This window comes from Molothrus aeneus, chromosome 4 (assembly GCF_037042795.1).
Source record: "Molothrus aeneus isolate 106 chromosome 4, BPBGC_Maene_1.0, whole genome shotgun sequence".
Classification (NCBI taxonomy): domain Eukaryota; kingdom Metazoa; phylum Chordata; class Aves; order Passeriformes; family Icteridae; genus Molothrus; species Molothrus aeneus.
The window spans coordinates 23,595,937-23,614,650 of NC_089649.1; the positions used below are offsets into that span (position 1 = coordinate 23,595,937).

The 18,714-nt window shown below is 38.1% G+C and overlaps 1 protein-coding gene across 2 annotated transcripts in view; it reads left to right on the forward strand.

The window, feature by feature from the left end:
• The window catches only part of TNKS (tankyrase), a 128,399-nt gene that overhangs the window by 23,120 nt on the left and 86,565 nt on the right, over positions 1-18,714 (forward strand). For both annotated transcript variants that reach the window (XM_066548077.1, XM_066548078.1), the window contains exon 3: positions 5,911-6,006. In XM_066548077.1, coding sequence (XP_066404174.1) covers positions 5,911-6,006 — 96 coding nt within the window. The remainder of the gene's footprint in view (positions 1-5,910; positions 6,007-18,714) is intronic.

The following is an 18,714-nucleotide window of genomic DNA, read 5'->3' on the forward strand; positions in this document are numbered from 1 at the left end:
GAAACAGGTTGTCCAGACAGGTTGTGAAAGTCTCCTTCTCTGGAGATGTTCAAAAGCCTTCTGGACACTTCTGTCCCTGATCTGCCACCAGGTTATCATGCCTTCTTGCCAATGAATCTACCTGCAGTGTTTCCAGATATGTCTAGTTATTGCCTCTATCCTATCCTGACTCTGAACTATGTACTTTAGTGTGCTTAGCCTTTCTGCTCCTTAATCCTCTCTTCATTCAACTTTGACTGCATTCACTACAGAGGACCATCAAGAGCATAGGACCTGTCTCTCCTTTTTTTTTAACTCCTCTTGACTGACCTGACAGTGGTGTTTGAAGCTGTGGATGTCATCAGGTCCAGCAGCAATACTTAAATCCCTACAGCTCTGTGCAGCCTCTGTAGTGATACTGTCTCTCATGGTTTTTCCTTGCAGTTCCAATGGCTGATGGGTACTACAGCTTGTTTCTCTATGACACAGACAAGACTGGGTTTGCTCACAGAGGTAGAAGTTAATCTGTGATATAGTGGTGGTTGATGTTATTACCCATATCTTATGTATTCAATTTTATAAAGCTAAGAGTAGGGTGCTACAACTTTTGTTATATATGGTCATTAACAAAAAGGCTTATGTATCTGGTAACTTGCCAAAATTGAATTATTGGCTCTAAATCACCTTATATAGTATAATATCTAGGCAAGATACTGGTGTTCTTGTAACATGAGAAAAGCTTCAAAACTTCAGTGGTTTGACTGACATGCACTGGTAGTTTGATATACATGTACTGGTAGTTAGGGGAGAAGATGCATTTAGCATTGGCTGAGAAAAGTTTATACTTTGGATTCCGGTGTGTTGTCTAGATGTTTTCACAATGTGGAGGTAAATAAGCATGTTATGTTTCTTGTTAGCTTGGAAACATCATACACAAGGCCTAGACTGAGAGGTGTGTGTGTTCCTGGGACCTGAAGTTAGTGAGAGACTGACCAGCTCTAGAGGTGCCACTTAGAGAAATGGAAGATAGTGCCTGTGTTGTAAACCAAAAAGAGGCCTTTTTTTTAGATTCTACCCTCTGTACCTTGATTCTTCAGGGGTAAGTAGATAAAGCTCAAGTAACATAATTAGGAAAAAACCTTTGGAGATGGCATCCAGAAGTTGAATTTAAAAAGAAGAAAGAATATATAGTAAAGCTGGGGTAGCTGGAAAGGATGCCAAGCACAAGACAGTGGGACAGTGCTAAAAAAAACTGGTGGGGAGAGAGTAGGCAATGGTACAGCTGTGAGCAACTCTTGAAATATAATTAAAAGCAGTGGGTAGCTTGCAGTACAGATACTTCTGGGAGGTCTTCCTGTTGTTCTTGCATTTTTCACTCAACAGTCAAAAATTTGGTTGTGCCCTTTTTTTTTTGTATTTGCATGCATCTGATTTGAAACCAAATGTGAACTTTTCCATCAGCATCCCTGTAGGGATAGTCAGGAAGCTGTAGATTTTGGGCCTAGAGAAGTCACATCTGAACTATACTGATCTTTGTGCTAATATGAACAAACAAATGTATTTTTATCCTTATTCTATTTCCATTGTATTTATGTCTTTCAATCAAAAGTGTTTTCATTTGGTGCACTTTCAACTGTGGGAGTAAGAAGCAGGAAGGACTAAGTACTTGGGTGATGGTTTCTGTGTAGACAAACTTCCTTCCCCCCACCCCAGAAAAAGCACAGTTGTTGATAGCTACTGGGGAAGTTTTTGCCATACCTTGTTGGTGAAAATGTGAAGGTTGAAAGGAACAAAAGTAAAAATGTTTGCTCTTGACAGCTGAATGAGGTTGTGTTGCTTAATTTCACAGTTCAATATACCTCTGCCAGGAGGCTGTGGGCCAAGTGTCTTATATTAGGAGTCATCCTGCTGTAGTGAGTTGACAGTAATGTGAAATAATTAGTGGTTGTAGTATATGCTCTATGCAATACAGCAGCTTAAAAAAAATAGTAATACTTATGGCCTTTCTTGTCTCTAGTACTGATCTGATATAATATCAGTGTAATTAAATAAGGTATTTCAGATAGTGTGTGAAAATCAGAACCTGAAGTATTTTAGCAGTTGCAGTGAGGGTAAAAAATATAACTCCAGACCAGTCTATGTTTGTACTATAGACAATGTTAGAGGGTTTTGATATCTATATGCAATATGAACATTCAGTAAGAAGACGACTTTCTTTATACTGTTTGTACAATAGGGTCTCTAGAAAAGGCAGGGCTAGTCTGTTAATGTTATTGCTAGATTATTAAGGGCACTGCCTCCAATACAGATAAATAATACACCCTAATGTCCCCGTCGTCCAGAGGAAATAAACCAGCATATCCAAGTATGCTAATTAACAAAGTTTCAGGAGTTACTTTTTGTGCACAACATCCTTACAATACAAGGAACAATTCTGTTCCTTCCAGAACTGGAACAGAAATTTCTTGATAGAAACTTATTTCCACATCCCCTTTTCGGCTACTCAGAAACCATCCTCTAAAACCAGTGTGCAGTGTTTGAAATCCAAAATAGCTACAATTATCTAGAACAATTATCTTGCTCTGTTGTTTCTTTATAGAGGGAAAGTTTTTTTCCCAACAGAGATCTATCTTGCAATTTTTACACATCCCTGGCGTATTGAAAAGGAAATCTAGAGAGACACACTGTGTCTAGATCTCAAATGCCCTGTTGTTAGAAGAGACTTTGTCTTGGGCTAAAGTGTCAAAGATTTTGAATATTCGGGAGAACATTCAATTAGAAGCCACCTGGGGTTCACCAGGTATTGAAGTACAGCTGTGTTATACTGATAGCCTAAACATCAAATGCTGGATTTCTCTTCTTAATTCCTGTTGATGACAACATTGCTCACTGGGATATCTTTTTGTGAAATTTTGTACTTAAAAGATACAGAAATGTTAGAATAAAAAAGTCACTATAGGGAATACAATAATAAGATGGCCTTTGTGACCCATTTGCTTCCTTTGTTCATATGCATTCTAATGCAGTCTTTATTTTTATAATTTGTTTCTTTTTCCAAGGTGCCATTGCCTTAATTTCATGGTGTAGATGTGTTTCTAGGACTGAGTAAGGGCAGTATCTCCAGGACCATACCTGTGGTGTTGGAGAAGCTGGAAGATGAGCGGGATGAATGATTGCAGAGACAAGTAGGATGAGTCTCATGGTTACAGCAATTGAGTTCTGATAAGTTACTTTTCTGAACCTCATTTGGCCACTTTAAATGTGTGTTCCACAGGCAGTCAATAATTCCAGGTTTTGCAGACAACCAGCTTAAGCCTTGTTAGTAAATTTTTTATGTATTTGCCTCGGTTTTAAAAGGCCTAAAAACTGGACACAGAAGTTTTATGTTGTAAGCCATGGCCAAATCCTTCATGGTTCATTAGTATGACTGAACAGGTTAGATATAGTGCACAATCCTTTGTCATTTTACCAGGAGAGGAGCTGGAAGCAGTACTGTGTGTGTTGTCATCTGTGTGTGCCAGCAGAAGTAGCAGGGAAGCACTCTTGATTGGTTTGCATAAGATGGAAGAATCAAGAGACTTGAAAATGTACTTCTGTTTTAGCACCGAGCTCAGGCAGTTGCAGATGCCTTTGAGAGTTCTACATCTGTTATTTGGCATTTTTTAAAGTCACCTTTCTTGCCCTAACCTGCCTCATCTTGGCATCACGTGCTAGTCCAAACCTCTGATTGGGTCAGATCCCAATCATTTCTCTGTCTTGGTCTTTCTTCATGGACTTTTTTTCTGGGCTATTATCTTTACCCCTGCCTTATCTTGTTTTTCAGTTTTTTTCCCTAACTCTTTGTCTGAGGCTTTTTGCCATGTGAATCCTTTGTTGCCTTCTGGTCTGGTCAGAACTGTGTTTCAGTATTTTGTACTGCCTGTTTTCTCTTGATAGACAATTAGTTGCTGATAATGTCTTTCAGGCTACTACTCCTTCACTGGTGCCTCTTGGGACAAATGGCTTCTCTCTTCCCAGGTACATGGAGTCACTAACAGCGTCCAAGGGAAGAGAGATGGGACATACAGAATCTGTCTCTTCATACTCAGTTCCTATACTGCCTGTTTTGTTTAAAAAAAAACCTGCAAAAGGTCTCGTTTGCCTGTTCCTACTGGAACATGCCTGAGTGGCTTGAGAGGCTGGCTCAGTCTCAAACCTGTCCGTGAGTAAGATCTCTCAGTGGGTGGTAGCACGTATGGCACAGATGGTGTCTTCAGAAACGTAGGTGCTAGATCCTAACAAGATTCAGTGAGCACGTGCTAGCTGGTTGTTCTTCTCCCCCCACCCCCGTTTTGGTGTTTTTGTCTTGACACAGCGGAAGAAAACCCCACCACCAAACAAAAAAAGCTGAGGTTTTTTCATAGGCTTCCTACTTCAATCTTCTTTCAAAAATATCAGGCAATTGTGCCTTCTCATCAAAGTGTAAGATAAGTCAATTTACTTCACTGAAGCACCAGACTTCTGCAAAAATTCAGCTTGGGGACAAGCATGTAGCATTGTACCCTGTAAGTTAAAATATATGAAGTTTGGCAATGTTTAAAGATTTTGAAGTCAGAAATGTATAAGAAAAGAGGTTTGAATAAAAACAATAGTACCAGTTAAATTTTTAATTTAGAAAAAAGGTTTTCTGAAAAGTGTTTCCTGGTTAAAGTTTTTTTTAAATATATATGTGTGTGTATGTCTATATATATATGCAGGATCAGTAATTAGTTTTGTTATGAATTAGATTATGTTTTTTCTGGAGAATTCTGTGTGTGAAGTATTTTTATACCCTTAGTTACAAAAACTGTTTGCAACTATTTCTTTATCTTGACTTCTTCAGTCCAGCTGTATCACAACAAATGTTGTTAACCATAAATGTCAGCTGTTTTTTATTACTCATCTCTATGACCTGAGTTTCTGTATACTGTCCTGTTATTCACCTGTACAAAATAAGTGTGTTGCTCTGAATTTGTAATGTGTTGTGCTTATTTTGCATGACATCTGGGGCCTTTCTGTCAGGTTTCTAATGTTGCCGTGGGCTTTGTTTTCCAGTTCTGTACAAAATGTCTTGGTCGTGATCTGTATTGCATTACGTTGTTTCTGACAACATAATGGGTTCACAGGTGAAATACTGGGATTTTTTAATGAACTTTTCTAGTTGATAGTTTACTGTATCAATGCCTTCCGAGGCATGGTTTGTATATTTTGCTTATGGTTGTATATTGTATTCTAAGTGGTTTTATGTACTTGAACTTTCATGTATTTATAGGCTTAGTAGGGGAAAAAAAAATACCAGTGAGTAACACAGCCTCTGAGCATCCAGTCTGCAGGGTAGCAGGTTACAAATCTTACCCTATTTGTTCCACTTCTTGAAGGTGAGCTGATATGCCATGGTTAACATTTCCTATGCAAGTGATGAGCCCCTGAAAGGCTGTGAGTATTGCTGACTTATAGAGGCGGGGTAACTTGGAATATTCAGCTGGAAAAGGAACAGGAGTGGTAACAAGCAGCAGTAGTGGTAGTAAAGGCAGAAGCAGGTTCCACAGCAGAGTTCCCAGTGTGAGTCAGTGAATGCACAGCATACCAGCTAGCTGTCAGGAGGAACCCAAACCTGACTATTGCAAGAGAGTCGGGGTTCATGTTTATCATGCAAAGTCATGTGGTCTTACCATATCTTAACTTGCCAACTTAGCCTTAGCCCAGAGAAGATCCTTTGCTGCAGTGCTTAACAAAAAAAAAAAAAAAAAAAGAAAAAAAAAAGATAAAAAAGGAGAGAGAGGGAGAAAAAAACAGAAGGAAAAATAAATTGTGCAATGTTTGTTTATGCCTTCATCATGCCGAGGAGACACTTGACAGTAAATAACCTGTGTATACCTGAGGTAAGATACTGTTTCTGCTTTCCCTGCACAGTGCTGCTGCAGCACGGAGCTGATCCAAACATTCGGAACACCGATGGCAAATCTGCACTGGATCTGGCAGACCCTTCAGCTAAAGCTGTACTCACGGGTAAGATGCATACATCTCTCAGCACTGTAACCTCAGTTTATTTTGTGTGTGTAAGTTCAGCATCAGAAGAGCGTTCTGCCTTTCCAGATTTTCTGTTGTGTAAGAGCATTTAAAAAACTGTCTTTTACCAGATTTTATGTTGATGTAATTGTTGTTAATCTGCTGTGCTGCTCTAGGTTTGCTTATTCTACTTATGCTAATGCTGTAATTTTCTGTTACCATATCATCTGTTATTTACTTTATTTCTCTGGATTTTTTCTTTTTAATTGATACCCAATAGACAGATTGAACAGGATGCCCTAGCCCCTGAAAAAAAAAAGGAAAAAAATCAGGTCAGTTGTTTTAAGACCTTCACTGTTAGGCAAGCAAGGACATTTGTGTAACTATAAAAGTACCTGTGATCTGAAAGACAACCTGCTACTGATTGCAGAGATCAATACTTACGTTAGATTTTGCTGCAGATTCCATGCTGTGCTTTCCTTCCTCTTCCTTGTTAGTCACTTTGGGTTGAACCCTTTTTCATCTACCAGTTTTTTCCTTCTTTAGGGGCTGTTAGCTGCAAAACAATGTCTCATGAAAATATCCTACAGATATAACTTTGTTTTTACAGAGCTTTGATTTTTTTAATAAATTAACTGTTGCGGCATACCAGTGAGCATGAAAAGCATAATATAGTTGCCTGTCAAATTGGTATCAAGAAATACATGGTCCTCTGTGCTGATTTTGTCATCTAGGAAATAATGCATAAAACAAAGTAACACTGGATTTTAAAATATATACAATTAGATTTATAGAAAGGAATTCAGCAGCTGAGGTTCATTTGAAGGAATAGCTGTTTTTCTTTTGCCTTTATTTCCCCTATTCTCTCTCTCTTTTTATTGACAGCTTAATATATGGGTTATGTGCTATGAAACACCCATATTCTTTCTTCAGATTATGTTCAGAGCACACCAGCTCCCTTCACTTTGTCAAGAACATTTCCTCATCGTCTTTCTTCAGTGAGCTGAGTGCTATACATAATTATCTACAGCGCTGCAGTGATTTGAGAGTGCCTTTGGAACAGTGTACTTTAAATACATATGATTTACTTTAATTACTCTGTGTCAAATTTAAACACGTTCCTACAGTGTTAACACTAATGTTAGCTGTGCTAAGCAGGTTAATCTGACTTTTGGCTGTTAATGGGTACAGTTGTGCAGATGCTGAAGATAGAGAGGGCAACAGGGAGTCAGTGTACCTCAGAAGTGTTAAAGGATATAAGCCATTTACTTGTGGGGAAGTTGACATACCTACAGTGTGGAGGTTACAACCCCCAAGCTGCTCTTCAGGCTATGCATCTTCAGAGGATAGTAGAAGATTAGGAAATTCTGTGACCTCATGTCTGCTCCACTGATTTCTCTGGGCACTGGATCACCTTGTGCTTTAGGCAGAGGAGAGGGCAATGTGTCCTAGCAGACGAGTGGAGATGAATTCGAAGCAGCCCTCTGAGAACATCCTGTGAAATGAAGCCAACCCCTGTCTCTGGGCTCACCCCCAGTACCTCACACACAACATCAATGACTGAAGCGGTCTGCAGCCAGTGAGTGTTACCAGGCTGTGCGTGGAGGCACACGTGATGCTATAAACGTGTTTAGTTGTTCATAAGAAAGCATCATTTTTGTATGTGTTTGTTCTTCCTAGCAAGAAAATCAGCTTTTGTTTTATCAGCTTTGTCCTCAAGGTGGCTCTTGGCTACGCAGGGCTCTGTGCTGTGTACCTGAGTGCCAGGCTGTGCAGACAGGGCTCCAGCTGCCACGTGATGCACAATAACTGAAAAAACTAACACTGGAGATGTCATTTAAATAGAGGCTAGCTATTAAGAGCTGTATTTTTCTGGGTGTTGCCCTGTTTTATACTATCTCTGTTAGGTTGCTATTTCTCATGCGTTTTCCATATGTTGTTACCTTCAGGTCTTGCTTCATCCCTCTGGAAGAAGGAGGCTTAAGGGATTTCTTAGGATCTATCTGACTGGGGATAATCTTTAGCTACAGCAATGCTTTGCAATTAGGTGCATCAGAACTTAAAGGTATTACTGGATTAAGGATGAGGAGGATATATTACCTTGATTTTCAGTATTTAGTATTGAATGGTGGGGTTGTAGGAATGCTCATATTTAGAGTTTTTGAAAATGGAGCACAGTCCATAATTTGTTACTGTATTTGCATCTTTTAGCAGCACGTATGTCAAGGCTGCTCTCGTTGTTATTTTTGATTCCTTTTTCTATCTGTGTTTATCGTAGAATGTCCTGGGTTGGAAGGGACCTTAAAGACCATCTAGTTCCAACCCCCCTCCTGTGGACAGGAGGCACCTTTAATTAAGTCAGGTTGCCCAGAGCTCCATCCAACCTGGCCTTAAACACTTCCAGGGATGGGGCATCCACATCTTCTCTGGGCAGCCCGTTCCAGTTTTACAGTAAAGAATTTCTTCTTAACATCCAACTTAAACCTACCATCTTTCAGTTTGAATCTATTTCCCCTTGTCCTATGCCTACACTTTCTTGTAAGAAGTCTCTCACCATCTTTCTTGTAGGCTCCCTTCAGGTACTAGAGGTGCACAATTAAGTCACCCCAAAACCTTCTCTTCTCCAGGGTGAACTGTTGCAGTTCTCTCAGCCTTTCCTCATGGGAATCATGATAGATCATATGACCATAATAGACTTTTCCACGTTGCTGCTGTATTGGTTGTTGAAGAACATGGGCTCTTCTTAAAGCTTTTTTAACCAAGTGTTTGCATAGGTTCATGCATCTGTTTTAATTGCTTTGTGAATGAACTGTGATTACAGTGTCCCTTTGACCTCCAACACAGCAAAAGTAAACAGAAAACTGGTTGGTAATTTATTAAACCTTTTCATTTTGGCAAAGAATTCTGTATGTGTTTTAAAAGGGAAATTCCTGCTGCATAAAAAGCATTTCTGCTGTTCTGGCAGCAAATGCTCAATCCACAATGACTTGTTCTTTTCTGTCTTCCAGACTAGAATAATGTATACTCTCCTTTTCACCTAGATAGCAGAAAGGACATGTAATGCAGTAGTTTCTGGCACGACTTCCAGCCATTTTCCTGCAACACCCTCTTAAAATATGTGTTTTATAAGGATACATAATGCAGATGAAAGTAATATTTTGATGGAAATGGACTTTGGAAACTTCTTTGTAGAATAAAGGGAATGATATAGAAATTCAAGACCCAGTACCATCTTCTTATTCAAAAGAAGTTACATAATTGAGGAATCTGCTTTTTCTACCTAGAAAGTAGCCTCTTTTCCTCCTTTTGCAAGATAGGCAGCATTTGTGTGAACCAAGCACTTCATGTTTGAGAGGGTGAATATTTTGTTTTGTCAGGGAAAGGATTGTAATCCTCTTTTTCTCTAGGCTGAAGTGGTACTACAGGCTCCAAAAACATATCATATCTAAGAACTGTTAAATACACCAGATTAATATCCTAGTTTATTTTTTTTTTTTAGTTTAATTGTCTTTGTGCTTTCTGAGATGGGAACTCATCTTTGTTGGCATACATAGCAGTGTGACACTCCCATCCAAAACAGGGCCTTTGGGAGCTTTTGCACTGCTAGTCATATTAGTCTTCATTTTTTTCTTATCCTGATTATTGCCTCTTTAAAGATTAGCATCCTTTTATATCTTCCCTGTACAGTATATGACAAGCCAACACTATTGTTAATTAGGTGAATGATATTTTTGTTTGTTTTTTTTTTCCACACAGTGATGCTTTCTTGCCACTTATCCCTCATATTATCTGCTATTCAGAAATGCTTTCTTTATGTGAATAGTTGTTCTTTGTACTTGAGCAGTTTCCAAAGGAGCTGAGCAGGAGCTGAAGGCATTTTTGTTGGATAATATATTTTTATCTGCTTCCTGCCAGTGTTTTGTGGGGTTGGTTTTTGTTGGTTTCAAGGATTACTCCCTTGAGAAAGATCAAAATGGAAAAAGTCTGAAAACTGCTGCATCTCTAGATTAAAGGAAGATTTCTTAGGTATGAAATAATGTCTTATTTGTTAATAGAATGAATTTTCAAAGTTAAACAAGACTCTGATCTGCCTGCTTACTATGGAAATAATGTCTTTTACAAGCAAAGTGCTTTAGGTCCTATTGAACATTTCTCACTTGAGTTTTTTGGAGGTGAAGGACAGCTTGATGAGTGAAAGTATAGCTGGGCTAAGGTTACTAGAGGTGTTAATGAGGATTCATGTTTTCATCTATTTGTTATGTCAACTTTTTAATTTAAGCAGGAAGCATAGTTCATGTGTTGAAATATATGTGCACAATTCTTTTTGAAGTGAACTGCCATTTACACATAATTTGCCTGCAAGGAAGAGAAAAATCTGATATTTCATTACAATAAGTTTACTAAAGTTCAGAGAATGGAAAATGGATTTTAAGTACAACTTACCCATTTTAAAAATAGCAGTAAGAGAAGAAATTCTAGATTGTTAATTTTGTTTTTCCTGTGGCACCTTTATAGCTTGACTGTCTGAAATCCTGAACTATTTCCTTTTGGGTTGGTGTTACTTCCTTCTAGGTGCTCTTAGGATATTGAAGGCCTTCTGGAGAGACTGTAGCATTTCATTTTGGGAGATGCTAACCTCCTCCAGCTTATCTTTAATTGATCTAATTCTTACATAGTGTGTATTAAATCCGATCATTTGGACAAGGTTTAGCTTCTGTCTTTACAAAACTACGTAATAAACATCAGTACAAAAGAAAAAGTGATTTCATGGTAAGGAGGGCAGGTGCTGCTAGAATGGTTTGGGCTACCCACTTGTCCAGCCATTGTCCTTTCTGACAGTAACACTGGATCTGCTGCCCTACAGGAAAGAGCAAGAAATCCCTCAGTTGAGGAGTATTGTGGACCTGCAGAAAACATTCACCTTATTTCATATAAGCTGTTGATACACATCTTGAAGCAAGAGGTCTGAAGAGCTTCTTCCAGAACTTGTGTGAGCTTTGAATGTATGCTTTTGTGATTGTTACTTGTTTAGCATTCAGGCAGGTTTACTCTTCCTTTTCACCATGACCTAAGAGGAGGAAATAAACCATATGCTCTAGTTCACTGCTGTGAATGCCATATGATGATTTTACATTTGGAGTCCATGGTGGTTTGTTACATTTACTTCCTGGAGCATTATGAGCAATATCAGTTTTCCTTTGGGAATGCTGGGGCCATCGCTCTTCCAGTCTTTGGCAAGATATGGAAAAAAGGTACTTGTGGCACAGACTGGAACATAAAGTCTACCATTTTGGTGGCCCTCATCTAGAAACTCTAGTTCTATAGATTTTAAATCTTGTTTTATGTTTTTTAGAGAATATTATAATGATAAATATCTTGATGTATTTATAAATGTATAGTTTTAAAAATCTCATTTAGTGTGTGGTCTAGTTCGCCCTTTCCTCTTTGAAGAAAGTGCACAGGTTGCTTAGCAAGCCAGGAGTTAAATGCCATCTATCTTCTCTCAGTTCTGGCATGGTAACATTTCAATTCTAAAACTGAAAAAAACCTGTTTCCTTTTTTTCTCATTGAGAGGAATGTGGAAGAAACAGTCTTCTCTTTGTTCTAGACGTTGTGCCATACTTGCTGTGCACTTCTGCTGTATTTCTTCTTTGAGGAGAGCAGTTCTTGATCTTTAGAGTGTGGACACAGGAAGTTTCACCTCAGGGAAAAGGAAGTTGGGCTGTGGCGGTACTGCTGGAATCGCTGATTCTCCTCCAACTGTCCAGCACTGCATTATTATTTCAAGATAATGTATCTTGATTTGAGCACTGTGCTCTGGTACAGCATCCCATTGACTTCTGCAGGGATGATTTAATAGCTTTCGTGGCATTTTGTTATTCCAGGTTTTATTCAGGCTAAGTTTGTTTTTTATTACCTCTCTGATTGCAGAAGAGCTAAATGGTTTATGGGAGCTTCTAAAGCAATTCTGAGTTCTGAAATTTGTGGTTTATATTCAAGTATAATTCTAGGTGATTTATATTATGCATGCAGTGTTTATTGCTTTGTCAGTTCTCCATTTTGTTGCTCATTCCCTAGGTTTCTTTTAGGTCCTTCTAGCTTCTACTGTTTTTTCTCTGGTAATTAAATAATTTAAATATTTCCTTCAGTGTGGTAGGTTATTTAACACAAGTTGCAGTGTATTTTATCCTAAAGGAAACAAGTTATTCCAGCTTTTAAGTGTCTGAAGTATTTTGGTTCTGACTCCATCAATGTGTAATTTCTTTAATCTCTTATTGAGGGACTTGTGCAAGGATTTGTGTGAACTGATGTGCATGTACTGCTGCCTAAAGTCCGTTTCCATGCCTTAATGTGCTTAGGTTTCTTCCTATTGTAACTTCAGCTCTGGGTGCTTGTTTCATAGGGCTTAATTTTAGGATAATGAGAGCTTCTCTCTTTCCTCCTGCTCCATAGTTTAGAGTTAAGTGCTATTATCCTTATCTTTTGTTTAAGCTTAGATGTGTATCTTGAAGTGGCTTCTTTGGAATGTGGGTGTCAACCTAGATCAGGCAACTTTTCATTCTTTGTAACCTCAATTTAGGCAAGGAGTTAAAAGTCTGCAGTCTGTTGTGTAGGTAGTCAGGTAACAAGAGGCACAGTAGGTTAGGATTGGTGCTTTTATGAAAAGCATGGCTTTGATTTACACAATCCCTCTGGCAAGGATTTTCACTCTTTTTTTCTTTTTACTGTTATAACAGTTCAGTAGTATTTACTCTTCAAATGGAATCAAACTCTCAAGTAGCCAAAGGAGCAAATTGTCTTTTCAGAGTTTTCACAGAACACCTAAATCAGGTGTTTTGGTTTTCTCTTTCTCAGTTCTGCTGTTATATAGAGTTGTGGATGCTTTGAAAGCTTTCTGAAACCTAATGTACAGAAATTTATTTAGCCTATACTTCACACGAAATTTTACAACATCAAGCTGAAAAAAAGCATTTCTTCCCAGGGTTTGTTGTTATTCATATGGACAGAAATAATGAGTGAGATCTCCGTAGCTTGTAAGTAAAGAATACAAAATATATTTTTCATGCTGCACTAGGAAAAATAATAGTAGAAATGTGTAAGAAGCCTTTCTGTTTCCATAGTGCATCAGAGCACTCTTCTTTTTGTTGCCCTGCCTTGAGCACTGACCTATCTTATACTTTATTGATTTTTTTTTCTTCTCTAAGTGTTGATTAGGTAATTTAGTTTGTTGCTAATTTTAAGCTTTGTTTGTTTGGTTTTTTTCCATATTCTATGTTGTACATTTGATTTTCATAGCAATTTCTGCCAGTCTTAAGACCAAATAGAGTTTTGATCTCTACTACATTTTTCCATTGTCCATGGCCTTTTCACACTGTATACTGCATGTGATAAGCCAGGTGTAGTGGTAAGAATTAAGTGAATGCAGAATGTTATGTCATATAGCTTCTCATTTATTTAGTTCTGTTTGTAAGTAGGATAGTTAGGCTGCAATTTTAACTATTTAAATGTAGTTTTTGTTTATACTTGATTCTAATATGAAATTTAGCCTGTAAGCAAGCATAGAACTCTTAGGAAGGAATTTTTAGCTAGCAGGACAATTCTTGCATACAAAAGCTCCCATTGCTTTTATATCTCGTACTGTAGCTTCTAGAACAGTCTTTGATACTTGTTTTCTTTGTTTAAGTATTGAAAGTGATGAGCCAGTCACAGCTGAAATCTGTGGGGTCTGTGAATTCATGCACAAAACATTTAAGTTGATGTTTTCCAGGTTTTAACAGATGGATGTAAAAGAATGCTAATGTTGCATAAGGAAAATATATGGACTAAGAAATGGGAGAGGAAGACAATCTTAATTTGCCTTTTTATGCACGTGTTAGGACACAGCCTGCTTATAAGACTGTGTACTGTTCCCCACTGCCTCATTCAGCAGGATGGATGACTGTGCTCTGGGGAGGAATCAAGACTGCACAGTGTGGCTGTGCTGGGCTCTCTTTCTGTACAGAGCTGCTGCACCAATTTCTTGTGCTGAGAATGGGCATTGTTCTTGCCACCTCAGGGGCTGCTCCTGCTGTCATGAGCAATGGGCACAGGATGCAATTCAAGTTCTCTGCAGCATAGGACACTGTGGGGTCCCCTTTAACTTCACTACACATGTGCTTGATGTAATTTAAGTTCAAGTGTAGGACTTTGCCAAGGAGTTAATACTCTTGAAATTTAAAGGCACTTGAAAATTCTCTCATAGATCAGACAATTTGTACTGAAGACAGGAACAGTGCTCTGTGAGTTTGTTTGAAGCTCTTTGCAACTTCCATGCCCCAGGTTTTGTATTCTCTTCTGCTGGGCTTGAAGCACACCATGTGTATTTGTCTTGGGTATCCCATTTCACCTTAGGATGCTCTGTCATAAACTGATTGCTGATGTGTACTGGACTCTGCTGCTAAGTTGCTCCTTCCAGCAGTTTCTATGTGGTTTCCCATTTATAAACAAAGCAGGTATCCTGCAGATAAGATTTACTTTGTTGTGCTGTCCTTATTTATGATAGTGAATACAGAGAGTCAGTCAGGGGTCCTGTGAAAGTGGTAAGGTCATAGTGGAATGCACATACAGACTGGTTGAGTTTAGCATGCATGGAAAGTCAACCAGATATTGGAGGGGAATGTGTTTTAATATAAATAGATTCCTGTAGCTTCACTTTTTTTAGACCTTCCCCTGCACTCTCCTTTATTCCTGTCCCTTATTTGTGTAGGTATCTACTTGCTTTTCCCTGGATCTGTGTAATCCTAGCTGTAGTCTTCAACAGTTTAGACATATGGGCTTGGATTTATCAGGTTGGCCATACTAGGCATTTCTGCTAAGTTTGAAATGTAGCAGAAATCCTGGGTCAATCAAGTCTCTCTTCTAAAATACCTAGATATTAAAGTTTCTTCTCAAAGAGAGTAGAAGAGTTTGATTGTATTCAAATGCATAAAACGTTATGTATGAGCTTTGTGGACAGCACAAACACTCCTTGTTTTACAGATGTGGTGAATTTATAATTTAAAAAAAACTAAATTGAGATAAGCAAGAATTTCAGCCTGAAGGATTCAAAATTGGCAGCATTATGATTGGGAACTAGCGTTTAAATCACAGTTGTTAAATAACCTTTAGTTTCCTAGCACCTATCACAAATGCTACCAGCTCTGTTTACCATTGATTTATTGTAAAGAGTAATTTCTTGAGTGAAGCTTGTTTTGCTTTCTTGTGGTGCTGTGCTTAGACCACCTACCTTGAAGTCTTTCCAAATTAATTGGCATAGAGAACTTTTATAATTGTAGAAATATGTAATGGAAATGGAATTGACCCGACTTATTTGATGAGATGATCTGATTCAGCAGGCTCAGATGCAGTTTATATTTCATATGGCCATGGGTTAGATATTTCTTTGATATACAAAACTTTCCAGAGATGGGGGTAGGAAAAGCTTATTTTTAGTGTCATGTTACTTATACTATCACACAGGCCAAGCACCACAGGTCTGATGTGCATCTTTTGTGCCACAACACAAGCTTGGTGTCCAAACACTTGAGGCCATCCATGCAACTTGTTCTGTTGGAGGGGCAGTACACGGAGGAGAGAAGGGAAGGGGGGAGGAAGGTAATCCAAAGCAAATGGCTGTGACCTCTTCCTTATTGGACAGGTTGCAGAGAATAGTTGGAACCTATAAGAGACTCTGTTTTCTTTCTAGAAATATTCCAGAAACCCCTCTACAGCTGACTATGGCATCATATGGAGTGTTAATGTGGCGTCTTGATACGTGTATCTCCACATAAAGGGTGTCCCACTTATAAGAATAAAATAGAACTGCATTGCTTCTGTTGTATTTTACATATGCTTTTAACTCTGGAGAGAGTTTATGTTGATTTATACTGGGGGTGTAGTGTGTGGGAGTGTTGTAATTCTCATGTGCACACACATATGTGTGTGTGTGTTTATATTATCAACAAAAATGAGGCACTTCTGGGGTTAGGCAATGGCAGTATTGTTTTTATGTAGTTGAAGTCAAAAGTGTTGTTTTTCATTGGTGCGTGAAGAAGCCTCTAGAAATATGCTTCTCTCTGAACAGGTATTTTAGTGGTACAAGTTAATTAATAAACTAAGAAGTTTCTTAGTTTATGAATTAAATGTAAGTGTAAATTAAGGAGCCATTTCACTGACTGATTCATTCAAGCTGTCACAGATAATATAAGTATTGACTACTAAGTCTGAAGTCACAAGGTTTGGAGTCTGGGGGACTTCAGCTTGTTTTATCTTTCCCTTTTGCAGTGGTGAAAGAAAAAGCAGTCTTGATGACTGAGTTTTTTGGTTTTTTTTAAATTAAATTATTTAATTAATTATTAAAATTATTTCATTGTTGTTAAAAATCATCCCCAGCTTACCTGCACTTTAGAATAGAATGCACCTTAAAAATGCTAAAACCTAAACAAACCAAACTATATTTATATCCTCCTAGGAGGCTGCAATAAGAAAGGAAAAAAACCTACTTCTATACTGTTTGTCTAATTTCCTAATTTATCATTGAAAGGCAAACAGATGCTGTGGTGGATAGTGCTGATGCATGAACTTGAACTTTGTAGAATACAATGTATTTTATATTATACAGGTAGCACTAAAAAGAAATCTTCAAAAAATCGTTTAAGTAGCTGGGTGTTTCAGTTTAATTTGTGCAATGCCAATATGTGGATCTGTAACTGAAAAACATGGAAAATTTAGTCTAAAATGAAGAAAATTGGATTGAACTATTTTTGAAAACTTAGAGTGCTTTTGTTTGCTGAAAATGTCAGGCTCAACAGAAGATTTATTAGCTTCATTTCATGCTTTCTAACTATTTGTTGTGATCATTAAATAACAATCAAGGCTCTTTCTGTGTGCTGAGAGATCACTTGTTATACTTCAATTTTCACTGGGAAGAATAAGTATTAGGATTTAAATAGAAATCACTAATTTCTTCTTTCATATCCTTAGGTCTCAATCCTGCCAGATGCTGAGCCACTCTAGCTGTGGTCCAAGAAAGATCGAGGGTTAAGCTGGGGTTTATTCAGAACATGCTGAATAAACCCACAATGCTCACCATATGGGGAAGGGAGATGGAGACCATTCCAATGAAGCTCTCAGTGGGTGCTGTTCTCCTTGGGGTAGAATGGGTAACAATGAAGGCTGTGGCTGTAGTCCACATCTCGTGAGGAGACAAAGCCTTTTTCCAGATTTTATAAAATGCAGCAAGTTATTTTTAAAAGTGGTTTTTTTTTTGTTTTGGTTTGCTTGTTTGTTTGTTTTTTCTGCATGCAATTATTTAGAAGTATGATATGTGGGTATAAAGGAATAATGCAAGTCAAAGCAGTGTTTCCCATCAGAGTAATGAGCGTGCAGACCCATTATTTTTCATTTTCTATTTTTATTGTCTTCATGAACAAAGAAACACGGTGGGTTTTTCTTTAAAAATTGAAGTTAAATTTCTGAGCTGTGGAAAGTGTGGTTGAGGTTTTAACTAACTTGGAGCATTTTCCATGATTGTTGTTTATGAAAGTGTTGTGTTAAGGTATGAAAAGGCATAACTTGGCCTTCAAACCATATGCACTGATGTGAGTCAGCTTCTTTTGTGTGTGTGTCCAACACACTTCTTAGCTGCAAGATGTTTGGCTTGGTGCTCCCTCTGGAAATGGGGCCTCGCATATCAAATCCTGGGATGAACATAAGATCTCTTTCCTCTTAAGCTTTGTCCCACAGCCTCCTGCAGTCACTGCAGTGCAGTCTTCCACTTTGGGCATGTGGTTCTTCGTGGTAGCATTGGCAAGAGCCTCTGATAATTCAAGGGCATAGCACGAGCCTTGAAAATCTTCCTATGCTTATTTCTCCTCACTCCAAGCAGCACAAGGGGGACAAGGAGCAATAGCCTTTTTTCTCACTGTATCTTTGGTCTCTTTTTAGAAGAGATTAGTAATGAACATTGCTGCTTTTTCCTTTCAAAGTTCTCGAGTTCTTTTTTGGTTTATTATTTTCTTATCTCATGGTTGTTGTTATGTCTAGGTGGTGGATGAGATTTCTTCTCATATTTACTGCTCATCCTTGTCAAGTGGATGAGGCTAATTGCTGCACTTTTTTTAGTGTTGTTGTTTGGTTGGTTTTGGGGTTTTTTCCTGTTTGGTTCTTTTTCTGTTTTCTGGGTTGTTTTTTTTGGTGTTGGTTTTTTTTTTTGTTTGTTTGGGTTTTTGTTTGTTTTTGTTTTTACTGCTTTCCCAAGGGTAGGGAAGGATTTTTTTAGGTAGGGGGGCTAATGTCAGTCTCTTGTATGATGAAGATTGTTACTGAGATATAGGAGTTTTCTCTAAAATTAGACTGAATTTGTCATTTGTACATGGCTGCTTATCAGACCTGCATGAAGGTTCTAAGTTTATAATATAGCAAAAATTAACTTACTATCAAGCTTTATGCTGAACCTCTATGTAATATTTTTGAGGTGATTTTAAAAAACTTGACCTCACTGGGAAGTAAGATGTCATCTGTATCTTTGAAAATGCAACAGCTATTGTCTTCCTTTATCTTTACATCTTCCATACATGGAAGACAAACTCAGGCAAAAAAAGACTGTTTTTCATGTCTCACAAGCCCATTTGTTTTCAGTGTGCTTTAGAGACATTTCAAAATTACCTTTTGTTTTGTGATTTGCACCCA